The 14,427-nt window shown below is 35.5% G+C and overlaps 1 protein-coding gene across 1 annotated transcript in view; it reads left to right on the top strand.

Moving 5' to 3' along the window:
- The window catches only part of LOC138321503 (ER degradation-enhancing alpha-mannosidase-like protein 3), a 32,070-nt gene that overhangs the window by 11,187 nt on the left and 6,456 nt on the right, over positions 1-14,427 (top strand). Inside the window, exons 8-21 of the mRNA XM_069265232.1 lie at positions 5,886-5,991; positions 6,475-6,572; positions 7,028-7,153; positions 8,468-8,551; positions 8,754-8,837; positions 9,063-9,187; positions 9,604-9,766; positions 10,269-10,477; positions 10,648-10,786; positions 11,145-11,226; positions 11,826-11,935; positions 12,921-13,040; positions 13,554-13,599; positions 14,173-14,352. Of these exons, the coding sequence (XP_069121333.1) occupies positions 5,886-5,991; positions 6,475-6,572; positions 7,028-7,153; positions 8,468-8,551; positions 8,754-8,837; positions 9,063-9,187; positions 9,604-9,766; positions 10,269-10,477; positions 10,648-10,786; positions 11,145-11,226; positions 11,826-11,935; positions 12,921-13,040; positions 13,554-13,599; positions 14,173-14,352 (1,672 nt within the window). The remainder of the gene's footprint in view (positions 1-5,885; positions 5,992-6,474; positions 6,573-7,027; positions 7,154-8,467; positions 8,552-8,753; positions 8,838-9,062; positions 9,188-9,603; positions 9,767-10,268; positions 10,478-10,647; positions 10,787-11,144; positions 11,227-11,825; positions 11,936-12,920; positions 13,041-13,553; positions 13,600-14,172; positions 14,353-14,427) is intronic.

The raw sequence follows: 14,427 nt of genomic DNA, 5'->3' as shown, positions 1-14,427 counted from the left end.
GAAGCGATCTGTCTCAAATTTTATATGTAGTATGTTTGAAAAAGTTTAAAAAGTAGAGAAAAGATCCATCTTTCCTTTGTCAGATATAGATAATTCTTTGGTGGGCGCCAAGATCCCTCTGGGATCTCTTGTTTAAACTACCGCTGCACATGCGCCAATCTCAGAGAACATTACCTGTGAGGGTCGCGCAAATATGAATCAAATTCAATTATAAGTATTTAGGCAATGCATTCAAACTCGACATCTACAACTAGAATTACATCTCTTACTAATTACATCCTGGTATGTATCAAAACTGTGTTTGATCGTAAAATATTCTGACAAGACAATCAATTTTCAGCCGTACCGATTTCTGATTTGTTTTCCACACCAATGTAAGCGGACCTTGCAGCGGAAAAATTAGTCAGAATGTACAATAGTAGCTAGATTCAGCTGTGACATTACATGTAACATTACCATGGATACAATAGATCTAAACCCAACACATTAACAAACACAATGAAAAATTTGATCCATTGGAACGATGGTAGATACATATACTTTTTTCAGTACACTGCAGTATGAATGCTCCGAAGTCGAGAGAAATGGCCAGTAATTGAACAAAATAAATGAACAAAACATTCGCTAAATAAATTAAAAAAAAAATAATAAGGAATCTTGAATACAGCGATTGAATATATACATTGTAAACAATTAAATAGTACACAACATGACACATTGTACAACAGAGTGGGGTTTGAACATCAAAGATCCACTGGCTCCGCCTACTTCTCAATGTTGTCAGTTGGTGGGCACTCAGTCGGGCTGCCGATGCTTCAGCCAATCAGTGCCGTCGTTACATGCCAACTGAAATCTAATCTACTGCATCAGTTACCAGCCTACTGCATCAGTTACCAGCCAACATAGCGAGTGAATGAATGTAAACAGGAACACTTGTTGTAACGGCGCTGTAAAACATGTCATTGAGTACATGTAGCAGTATCTATAATTTACCATAACTTATAAGGATAGGATTTAGGATATTGTCCTGTTTAATTTTGTTGTTTAATTACCTTTAAAATCTAAATGCAGCCTGATTTTGAAGGTAAAGGTCACCATCCTAACAATGTGTTATCCCCCCTTGGCAAATTACAATAGTGATTAGTATCGGGTTTCAGATTTTTTTGAAGTTTTTTGAAAAATTCAAGAATGGGAGTAATTCGTGTACCACATGATACCTGATAACGTTTGCGAGGGACTTATGTTTCTATTGGTGATAGAATGACACTAAAAGATGGTGTGCAGCACTAACGTCATTTCAGCGGGAAGATTATAAAGAGATACATTCCATTACCACTGGAGATACTTGTACCGCACACACCTTATGGGTTATCACGTGATACATCAATCAGTTCCATTAGACATACATGTATAGTCGGGTCATCTTGTCAAATGTGTCTTCAGTATAACTTGTCTAAACCAGTTCTTGTCTTATCTGAATCTCTGTCTACTCCGTCCGTTTATTGAGGCATTTTCCTTCTTAACCTATGAAATTATAATGGACTAGTCTAGTCTTTGATTTAGAAGACTCTAAATGTGTCTTCGGAGTTGAATGAGTTAATATAAAGAAATTTTGAATCTGTACAATTCAGAAACCAGTTTATACTGGCCGAACATTAGTCCTGGTGACATCAGTTTGTACAAGTTATACTGTACTACAGAAACACTACAACCCAAAAACCTGTTTATACTGGCAGAATATAAGTCTTGGTGACATCAGTTTGTACAAGTTATTCTGTACTACAGAAACACTACAACCCAAAAACCTGTTTATACTGGCAGAATATTAGTCCTGGTGACATCATTTTGTACAAGTTATACTGTACTACAGAAACACTACAACCCAAAAACCTGTTTATACTGGCAGAATATTAGTCCTGGTGACATCATTTTGTACAAGTTATACTGTACTACAGAAACACTACAACCCAAAAACCTGTTTATACTGGCAGAATTTTAGTCCTGGTGACATCAGTTTGTACAAGTTATACTGTACTACAGAAACACTACAACCCAAAAACCTGTTTATACTGGCAGAATTTTAGTCCTGTTGACATCATTTTGTACAAGTTATACTGTACTACAGAAACACTACAACCCAAAAACCTGTTTATACTGGCAGAATTTTAGTCCTGGTGACATCAGTTTGTACAAGTTATACTGTACTACAGAAACACTACAACCCAAAAACCTGTTTATACTGGCAGAATTTTAGTCCTGGGGACATCATTTTGTACAAGTTATACTGTACTACAGAAACACTACAACCCAAAAACCTGTTTATACTGGCAGAATTTTAGTCCTGGTGACATCAGTTTGTACAAGTTATACTGTACTACAGAAACACTACAACCCAAAAACCTGTTTATACTGGCAGAATATTAGTCCTGGGACATCATTTTGTCCAAGTTATACTGTACTACAGAAACACTACAACCCAAAAACCTGTTTATACTGGCAGAATATTAGTCCTGGTGACATCAGTTTGTACAAGTTATACTGTACTACAGAAACACTACAACCCAAAAACCTGTTTATACTGGCAGAATATTAGTCCTGGTGACATCATTTTGTACAAGTTATACTGTACTTCAGAAACACTACAACCCAAAAACCTGTTTATACTGGCAGAATTTTAGTCCTGGGGACATCATTTTGTACAAGTTATACTGTACTACAGAAACACTACAACCCAAAAACCTGTTTATACTGGCAGAATATTAGTCCTGGGGACATCAGTTTGTACAAGTTATACTGTACCACAGAAACACTAGAACTCAAAAACCTGTTTGTACTGGCAGAATTTTAGTCCTGGTGACATCAGTTTGTACAAGTTATACTGTACTACAGAAACACTACAACCCAAAAACCTGTTTATACTGGCAGAATATTAGTCCTGGGACATCATTTTGTCCAAGTTATACTGTACTACAGAAACACTACAACCCAAAAACCTGTTTATACTGGCAGAATATTAGTCCTGGTGACATCAGTTTGTACAAGTTATACTGTACTACAGAAACACTACAACCCAAAAACCTGTTTATACTGGCAGAATATTAGTCCTGGTGACATCATTTTGTACAAGTTATACTGTACTTCAGAAACACTACAACCCAAAAACCTGTTTATACTGGCAGAATTTTAGTCCTGGGGACATCATTTTGTACAAGTTATACTGTACTACAGAAACACTACAACCCAAAAACCTGTTTATACTGGCAGAATATTAGTCCTGGGGACATCAGTTTGTACAAGTTATACTGTACCACAGAAACACTAGAACTCAAAAACCTGTTTGTACTGGCAGAATATTAGTCCTGGGGACATCATTTTGTACAAGTTATACTGTACTACAGAAACACTACAACCCAAAAACCTGTTTATACTGGCAGAATATTAGTCCTGGGGACATCAGTTTGTACAAGTTATACTGTACCACAGAAACACTACAATTCAGAAACCAGTTTATACTGGCCGAACATTAGTCCTGGTGACATCAGTTTGTACAAGTTATACTGTACTACAGAAACACTACAAACCAAAAACCTGTTTATACTGGCAGAATATTAGTCCTGGTGACATCATTTTGTACAAGTTATACTGTACTACAGAAACACTACAACCCAAAAACCTGTTTATACTGGCAGAATATTAGTCCTGGTGACATCATTTTGTACAAGTTATACTGTACTACAGAAACACTACAACCCAAAAACCTGTTTATACTGGCAGAATTTTAGTCCTGGTGACATCAGTTTGTACAAGTTATACTGTACTACAGAAACACTACAACCCAAAAACCTGTTTATACTGGCAGAATTTTAGTCCTGGTGACATCATTTTGTACAAGTTATACTGTACTACAGAAACACTACAACCCAAAAACCTGTTTATACTGGCAGAATTTTAGTCCTGGTGACATCAGTTTGTACAAGTTTATACTGTACTACAGAAACACTACAACCCAAAAACCTGTTTATACTGGCAGAATTTTAGTCCTGGTGACATCAGTTTGTACAAGTTATACTGTACTACAGAAACACTACAACCCAAAATCCTGTTTATATACTGGCAGAATTTTAGTCCTGGGGACATCATTTTGTACAAGTTATACTGTACTACAGAAACACTACAACCCAAAAACCTGTTTATACTGGCAGAATTTTAGTCCTGGTGACATCAGTTTGTACAAGTTATACTGTACTACAGAAACACTACAAACCCAAAAACCTGTTTATACTGGCAGAATTTTAGTCCTGGTGACATCAGTTTGTACAAGTTATACTGTACTACAGAAACACTACAACCCAAAAACCTGTTTATACTGGCAGAATATTAGTCCTGGTGACATCATTTTGTACAAGTTATACTGTACTACAGAAACACTACAACCCAAAAACCTGTTTATACTGGCAGAATATTAGTCCTGGTGACATCATTTTGTACAAGTTATACTGTACTACAGAAACACTACAACCCAAAAACCTGTTTATACTGGCAGAATTTTAGTCCTGGTGACATCAGTTTGTACAAGTTATACTGTACTACAGAAACACTACAACCCAAAAACCTGTTTATACTGGCAGAATTTTAGTCCTGGTGACATCATTTTGTACAAGTTATACTGTACTACAGAAACACTACAACCCAAAAACCTGTTTATACTGGCAGAATTTTAGTCCTGGTGACATCATTTTGTACAAGTTATACTGTACTACAGAAACACTACAACCCAAAAACCTGTTTATACTGGCAGAATTTTAGTCCTGGTGACATCAGTTTGTACAAGTTATACTGTACTACAGAAACACTACAACCCAAAAACCTGTTTATACTGGCAGAATTTTAGTCCTGGGGACATCATTTTGTACAAGTTATACTGTACTACAGAAACACTACAACCCAAAAACCTGTTTATACTGGCAGAATTTTAGTCCTGGTGACATCAGTTTGTACAAGTTATACTGTACTACAGAAACACTACAACCCAAAAACCTGTTTATACTGGCAGAATATTAGTCCTGGGACATCATTTTGTCCAAGTTATACTGTACTACAGAAACACTACAACCCAAAAACCTGTTTATACTGGCAGAATATTAGTCCTGGTGACATCAGTTTGTACAAGTTATACTGTACTACAGAAACACTACAACCCAAAAACCTGTTTATACTGGCAGAATATTAGTCCTGGTGACATCATTTTGTACAAGTTATACTGTACTACAGAAACACTACAACCCAAAAACCTGTTTATACTGGCAGAATTTTAGTCCTGGTGACATCAGTTTGTACAAGTTATACTGTACTACAGAAACACTACAACCCAAAAACCTGTTTATTCTGGCAGAATATTAGTCCTGGTGACATCAGTTTTGTACAAGTTATACTGTACTACAGAAACACTACAACCCAAAAACCTGTTTATACTGGCAGAATTTTAGTCCTGGTGACATCATTTTGTACAAGTTATACTGTACTACAGAAACACTACAACCCAAAAACCTGTTTATACTGGCAGAATTTTAGTCCTGGTGACATCAGTTTGTACAAGTTATACTGTACTACAGAAACACTACAACCCAAAAACCTGTTTATACTGGCAGAATTTTAGTCCTGGTGACATCAGTTTGTACAAGTTATACTGTACTACAGAAACACTACAACCCAAAAACCTGTTTATACTGGCAGAATTTTAGTCCTGGTGACATCAGTTTGTACAAGTTATACTGTACTACAGAAACACTACAACCCAAAAACCTGTTTATACTGGCAGAATTTTAGTCCTGGTGACATCATTTTGTACAAGTTATACTGTACTATGAAATGCTACATGTTTATAGGAGAAGGCCCATAAAGCTATGGATTACCTGTGGCAACAGCGACACAGAACCAGTGACTTAGTGGGCACAGTCATCAATGTCCACAACGGTGACTGGATACGCAGGGGTATGTACGCCTTTCTATGATTTTACAAATCAACAACCTGTCTCTGTTACATGGATACAAAATGTAAAATTATACCAAGCAGTGTGGGTTTTATTTGTAGATGTACATGAAGGTTTTTCAAACAAACATTTCGGGTACTATGGTGGTAATCAAGTCACTGTACACAGGTTTTGTAGAAAAAAGTCTTTGTAAAGTCCTGAGTCATATTTAGTTACTAGTACAATAGTTTACATCTAGTTTGTGATACTTTTTAATTAAAAAAATTTTGATGGATGGGAGTTAAAAATTTATTTTGACTCAACCATGAAATGAATAGCATGTAATTGAGAAATAAGAGGAATATGATGTATTGATCAGTCTTATTAATGTAAATGATTGACAAACAGGTACATTTAATTTAATTTCTTTGTTTGATCATCTGATTAAAAAAACCAGCAACAACAACACTGAAAGTGAAATAAAGTTTTAATGTTATTTTGACAGAGAGTGGTGTTGGTGCTGGGATAGACTCATACTATGAGTATGTACTGAAGGCATACATCTTACTAGGGGACGACACCTACCTCCAGCGCTTCAACAAGGTTAGTTACAGATTTACTTGATTTTAGTCTCATCAAGTTTCTTTACAGTTAAACATTCCTCAGATTTGGTGTTAAGTAACATTGCTGTGTTGTTTTTAGCTCACCTGCTCAAGGATCTGGCAAGTAAACTATTGGTTGTCTGGCATCAGCTTTTCTATATTAACAACTTCTTCTGAACCGTGTAATAATTTTGGCTTAATAAGTGACCTTGATGCTTAGTTGATGCTTCTGTCCTCAAGTATGCTTAAATATTGAGCAAACTTGCAAATCATGAAGCAACCTAAAGAAACAGGAAAAAGATACAGGTCCATTAATAATAAACTTTATTTCTTTTACATTAATTACGAAACAAGTTATACAACTTATGCAAATCACTCTTGAACAGGTCCATTTGGCCTCTTTGTACATTCCTAAGCACCTAACAATGTATAAAACACAGCTTATCTGTGTTACAGCACTACGATGCAGTAATGAAGTACATCAGTCAGGGACCTATGTTTGTCGATGTCCACATGCACAAGCCCCAGTCTATATCCAGACATTTCATGGATTCTCTTTTGGCCTTTTGGCCTGGTTTACAGGTAATACATCATACCCACCTATCAGCATTTGTTATTACTATACTATACTAGTAGATATTGATTTTAAATCTGAATATTGTGTCATGATTTTCCCTCTATTTTCTGTTATGATATACAAATGGGTTCCGTCCGCCCGTCCGTCTGTACGAATGGTTTCTGGAGCATAACTCTAAAACTAGTAGAGATATTTCCACTAAACTTCATACACACATTGGTGTTATGGTCTAGTAGTGCCCTTTGCTATTTTTAGGTTTTCATTTTTTGCCTTTTTTCCGTAACCATGGAAACATTGCTGAAAATATCATATTTTTGTAGCAGGTTCGTTTCCGGAGCATAACTCTAAAACCAGAAGAGATATTTCCACGAAACTTCATAGACACATTGGTCTTATGGTCTAGTAGTGCCTTTTGCTATTTTAAGGTTTTCATTTTTTGCACTTTTTCCGTAACCATGGAAACATTGCTGAAAATATCATATTTTTGTACCAGGTTCGTTTCCGGAGCATAACTCTAAAACCAGAAGAGATATTTCCACGAAACTTCATAGACACATTGGTCTTATGGTCTAGTAGTGCCTTTTGCTATTTTAAGGTTTTCACTTTTTGTACTTTTTTCTGTAACCATGGAAACATTGCTGAAAATGGCAGATTTTTGTGTAAGAATCGTTTCCGGAGCATAACTCTAAAACCAGAAGAGATATTTCCACGAAACTTCATAGACACATTGGTCTTATGGTCTAGTAGTGCCTTTTGCTATTTTAAGGTTTTCACTTTTTGTACTTTTTTCTGTAACCATGGAAACATTGCTGAAAATGGCAGATTTTTGTGGAAGAATCGTTTCCGGAGCACAACTCTAAAACCAGCAGAGATATTTCCATGAAACTTCATAGACACATTGTTCTTATGGTCTAGTAGTGCCTTTTGCTAATTTTTTTAGGTTTTCACTTTTTGTGCTTTTTTTTTCTGTAACCATAGAAACATTGCTGAAAATATCATATTTTTGTAGCAGAATCGTTTCCGGAGCATAACTCTAAAACCAGCAGAGATATTTCCACTTCATAGACACATTCATTTTATGGTCTAGTTGTATCTTTTGCTATTTTTAGGTTTTCATTTTTTGCACTTTTTCCTGTTTTTTTTTTCATACACATAAGTCTCCACAATCAAACTTACTTCAGCTTTGATATCTCCATTGGCGGGGGATCTGAATGACTTTGTCCTTGTTTTTTTTATTGTTGAATAAGATAAAGTGTGTTCAAATGTGTATAATAAATTTTGTTACTATACAAAAACTGTAGTTTGGTATTGGATTCTAGGTTCTAAAAGGCGACATCAAACCAGCCATGGAGACACACGAGATGTTATACCAGATCATTCAGAAACACAACTTTTTACCAGAGGTAAGATCGTTTAGTAAGGAGACAATATAATAAAGACTCGGTATATGTTTGTCGAAGCAATTAATAACAAACTTGTGTGAATCCAATTTTCATAAAAAAAAAAAGCTTTTTGGTTTACCATTTTTGTGGCAGGCTTTCCAACTTATGGGAATCCAATTTTTGTAAAAAATAAATGCTATTTTGTTTACCATTTTTGTGGCAGGCTTTCACTACAGATTTTCGCGTTCACTGGGGTCACCATCCATTGCGACCAGAGTTTGTTGAATCAACATATTTCCTCTACAAGGTAAGTGATCAAACCCTTTATCTGATGGAGTAGCCACCAGCTACTACATGGGGTATAAAATGATCCTGGCTCTTCATAGGGAGTTTGACTACTATCTACAACAGGTGGGAGGGGGTGTATCTTCGAGCTCGAGGGAGATCAGCAAAAAATGTCCTCATGTAAAGATGTTTAAAAGGAAAATTCCTTTTTAGTTTATCATTCAATCAATTTTGATTTGACCTACAGGCCACAGGAGATCCCCACTACCTCAATGTAGGGAAAGAAGTAATCAACAACCTCAACACGTACGCCCGTGTCAAGTGTGGCTTCGCCGCGATAAAGGATGTCACGACGGGCGCTCACGAAGATCAGTAAGTAGTGTGGACTGTTTCTATATTTTAGGTTTACCGAAGTTTAAGTTCACATCATTATGATTATACCTCTTACCTTAACAAAGTATACTGTCTGCCTGTCTCTAGATGTTGTTCACAAATCTTGTCCAGATATGCAACTCCTCCTTAACTACTGGATCAATTTCAATAATACTAAATGTAATGTTGGAGATCATGTGTAGATGTGCATGAAAGCTTTATTTTTCGAAAATTTTGGTTGACATAGTAACAAAATCACTATACAGATTTTGTAAAATGGCCATCAAAAACTCATTAGTCTTTGATCATTTTTGTTCAAAATTGATCAAGTGATGTGACAAATAGATGCCTATTATTTCACACGTCAAACAACATGTAAGTGAAAAATGTGGTAATGATATGTTGTGTATTTACAGGATGGATTCGTATGTACTGGCCGAGACATTTAAGTACCTGTATCTAATGTTCAGTGAGAAGTCAGACCGTATACTCGATATAGACGATTACATATTCACCACAGAGGCTCACCTGCTTCCTCTCACACTGTCTGTCACCAACATGACTACCAGAATGCCAAAGGTAGGTAAAGCTCAAGTCAAACAGTGTAACTTCTGTAAACCAAATGCCACTGGGACCAGCATATCCAGGTTTTTTGATTATGCAGGTTTTAATTACTATAAGTTAACAAGGAAAATGTCATGTTATAATATACAAGGATTCAGAATAGACAATGACAGGATTTTACAAGCTACTTTGCATTTACAATGGCTGTATTCCACTTGTTACTATATAAAATGAATGAAAATCATTATCTAAATAAAGTAAAACGAGCATTTGTGTCCCATTATGCATTCTAGAATTTGATTGACAGATTTCATAGAAACAGTAGACAAGTGAAATAGACCTGTAATTTTATAGATTTATGTTCAATATTGGCGTAATCATTCATATTTAAGCTGGTTAAACTCATGGGGAGCACTAAAATAAAATGCAGATATACTAATTAAGTGAATTATTAATAAGTAATAAAAGTAATATTTCAAACTTTTGCTTGATTTCTGGTATTTGACTGTTGTGATAGGTCCGTAGTGAAGTTTACCAGGATATGGGGGACTACAGTGATAGTTTTGAGAGTATGTCCCACCCCTCCGACTCGGAGTATGAGGAGGACAGTCGGTACCATACATGTCCTAATATCCAGCATCTGTATCAAGGCACCAACAACTATGCCTTCAACCTACGCTCCAAGGTCCAGAACATGGTTGGCAAATATAACATCAACTCAAAGAAGTAAGTGAATCGGATCAAATGTCAAATGTTTAGTAGGATTATCATAATAATGAGCAGCATTATTTTCATTTCTGTTGTAATCTATAACTATTGGTTTCTAAATGAAGTATTTTTGGTTGTTGATTTTAATATGTATTCATTGTTATAATGTGTGTTATATCATTTTCAAGGGAAGGTCGTAGGCCACGACTACGGGCCGCCGATTTTATTGCGGGTAATAAAGCTCAGCTGGAACTTCTTGTCATGATGGGCATAAAAATAGCAACAATGGCCGATGGAAGGGTCCAATTACTGCATACAGCAGGGGAGGTAAGTCTGAGAAAAGGGTGAAAGATCTTGTATATAAATAAATGTGGACTATTCCGTCAGTTTCAGTTTCTTTATTGTTTATATAGAAAGGAAATATTATTACCAGAAATTGTTATTCATTTTTGTATCCTCACAAAATAAATGTCAAAGGTCAAACAAGAGCAAATAATCACCTCAATAATACATCCCTTTGTTGATTAGATAAGAATGAATCACCCACAGTTGATGTGTATTGCAATGTTATAAGGTCACTTTGACATAGATGCAAAGGTCAGATAAGATAAAGAGAATTAAAACCAATTTTAACCATTAATCACAAAAATCAGAGATTTAGATCTGTTGTATTTGGTGTGTGTAGGCTGCCAGTCCAGAAGATGCTGAGGATGGGATGAAGTTTATGCAGGAGATGATAGAGCTGTCACGTCATCAACAACAAGAATGTATGATGAGATATTACCAAATATAATTAATTGTTACAATGTTTGAGAGAATGATCTGAGTTAGAGCTAGGTTCAGGAAGGTGTTCCGAGTGTATTACATGCAAATATTGTGAAAATAAATATGTAACTTTTAAATTTGTTCATGGTAAAGGCAGTGTGATGACTTTCAGAATATGTACACAATAAACCTGTTATAAAGGATACCAGTCTATAAATGATACCAGACTATAAAGGATACCTGTCTATAAAGGACATCTGTCTATAAAGGATGCCTGTCTATAAAGGACACCTGTCTATAAAGGACACCAATCGATAAAGGACACCTGTCTATAAAGGATACCTGTCTATAAAGGACACATGTCTATAAAGGACACCTGTCTTTTAAGGACAGTTTTCTTTTAAGGACACCTGTCTATAAAGGATACCTGTCTATAAAGGACACATGTCTATAAAGGACACCTGTCTTTTAAGGACAGTTTTGCTTTGTTCCTTTAGAGTTCTTTATATACAGGTTTGACTGTATTTATTATCCGTACAGATACGTTCTTATACAACATTTAGACTATATTCGTATTAATTTCTGATTCTATCTGTTACAGCTCAACATGACCCAATGATAGTACAAGTTCTGTCGGATCCCTACTTTGGATCTTTGTCATTCAAAGCCGGTCCAGCACAGTTTGGATACAGTCTGAAAAGTAACCCTCCAGTGAGTATTCTGTTCCAACTATTTTTGTAATGAAATCCACTACTGAAATCCTACACTGAAAATTAAGTTTACATGCATTTTTTTTAACCATATATGACCCAATAAGTGCCCATGTAGCTAAAAAACTGAATAAAATAAGGGGGCATTTAAAGGGACAATTCAGTCTAAGAGAACATTAAAATTTGTACATATATCAGAAAAACCCCAGTTCTAATGGAAATTAGATCAGTCAGTTTAAGTGGGATATGCCAGAAAAGCCCATGGTGGTGAAATGCGTGTGAAATGTTCAAACTCGCTCACTGTCCGCCATTCTAATTGTTGTCAAATATCTTGTATGCCGAACTCTTTCCCTTGATCGTAGAGTAATGCTACTTTTGTTTAGAACTGCTCAAATCGCTCTGACAGTAGTGTGTTTACCATATTAGATGAATTGTCTTGCCTAAAAAATCATTTAATCACATCAACAGTGGCTATGTAGTTCATTTGTTTAACCTGCGTGACTTTGGCTCGGATATGGGTACAGCGTACATATTGTACCTGCTTAATCGTATTGATCAACGATTTGTATCAATTAAAATACTAAACATTGACGTGGAATTTGTCAATAATTTATGTCATATGTTTCATAAGCAATGTAGAACAATACATTTATGCCATACTTTGCTTCTTGGTTATGTAAAAGAATTAGCCTGAGTGAGTTGTCACTTTAATAGAACCAAATTTGGACAAGCCTTTCAAAGAATTATGCACAAAGTAAGCCACAAATCATCAGTTTGGATAAGAAATGAAATAAAGTAAAACACACAGTTTTCAAGTTTTCATTTAATTTGAGGTAAGTGAAATTGAGGGAGGGGGGGAGCGCTTATAGGTATGGGGGCCCCTATTTGGTCAAATACAGTACACTACAACAAAGTCTTTTATGAGAAATGTTTGGTGCTCACTGATGTTAACATATATTTAGTAACTGATTTTGTTTGTTATCTAGATCCAAGGAATGGTTGTAAAAGTTGATCCTTTTAATGCCTGTAGCACTATTAATAACTTTGAGGAGTTGGAAGGAAACATTGCTGTCATTGAGCGGGGCAGCTGTATGTTTGTAGATAAGGTAAGAACTCGCTTAACATTTCAGTTCAAATATTTCATCATCTCATGAGATGTCTTTATGCTAATGGTCGGTAGTACATATAGTCGTGTTGTTACATCCATGAAAAAGTCTGAATAGGATAAAATCATTTGATATTTTGAAAATTAAATATTTGGACTTAAGAAAACTGGATATATCCATATCTGCCTAACAGGTTCATGTTCAATTATCTTTTTCAAAACTTTACCAAAACATTGGCATACTGCAACTTGTTTCAAAACATTCATTCAATTGCTTCATCAACCATATTCCATGAAAAGTGCATAGAAATTGATGGTGTATATATTCCCTACTTGTTGATGGTATTCTACTATTAGGAGTAGAATTGCAGTATATGCTAATGTATTTCCTTGATAAATGTATAACTATACAGTACATAAAGTATATAGTTAATGCTGTAACATTGTATGTATGTTCTGTGTCGTATAGACATACCTATAGATATAAACAAAATGGAAAATTGAATGTTTACAGGCGAGAAACCTACAAAGAGCAGGTGCCCGAGGCAGTATTGTGATAGGTAGGTTACTTTGTCATGTGCATTTCCCCCCTGAGACAGTATAGCTTTGTATTTTGATCCCAGATTTGATGTCATGGCCGTTATTTCGGTATTGGTTTGGGTGTAATTCTTAATAAAATTCCATACTACACTCTACCAGCAGTAGGTCTCTTATATAAAGTATACATTCCTTGAAATACTAAACGAGCATAGCCATGGTTTTGGAATATCTTTTTAATGGTGTATGAATGTATATATTTCCATATACCGTGTTTTCCGGAGTATAAGTCATGACTTTTTTCCCTAAAAATCGGGGGTACTTATAAAACAGTGCGACATATCCGTGAACGAAAACCAAATCTGACAATGTTTTTGCATTATTATGTCATGATTCTCATGTGAAAATCGTTTTTCTCGCCGGTTTAGTTAAGTTATACATCGAAAAGATCCCTGTTAAAGTGTTTAAAAGATATTATATGTAATGAAAATATAATAAAGATGAAAATAATTACGTACCAGTTGATGTTCATTCGTAAAATTATTTAATTTACGTAGATAATTTAGAGTGTGTTGAAAATAACTCATTTTTTTCAGACAACACTGAGGGAAGTTCGAGCGACAGCCATGCCCTGTTTGCCATGTCTGGCGACGGTCAGCAGGATGTTGAGATTCCTTTAGTGTTTCTGTTCCACAAGGAGGGACATACTGTCTTAAAGCTACTGGAAGAGTTCCCTGATCTGGAAGTACTTCTAGGAGAACGTGAAATGAATTCAGGTTTGGAAGATTCATAACTAATTTATGTATTTGTACTGGTTTTATTTTATGTAATCTAAAATGGCAAAATTTAAT

Source organism: Argopecten irradians, chromosome 4 (assembly GCF_041381155.1).
Source record: "Argopecten irradians isolate NY chromosome 4, Ai_NY, whole genome shotgun sequence".
Classification (NCBI taxonomy): Eukaryota; Metazoa; Mollusca; class Bivalvia; order Pectinida; family Pectinidae; genus Argopecten; species Argopecten irradians.
Note: the sequence above shows the minus strand (reverse complement) of the source record. Positions and strands in the feature narration are given on the sequence as shown.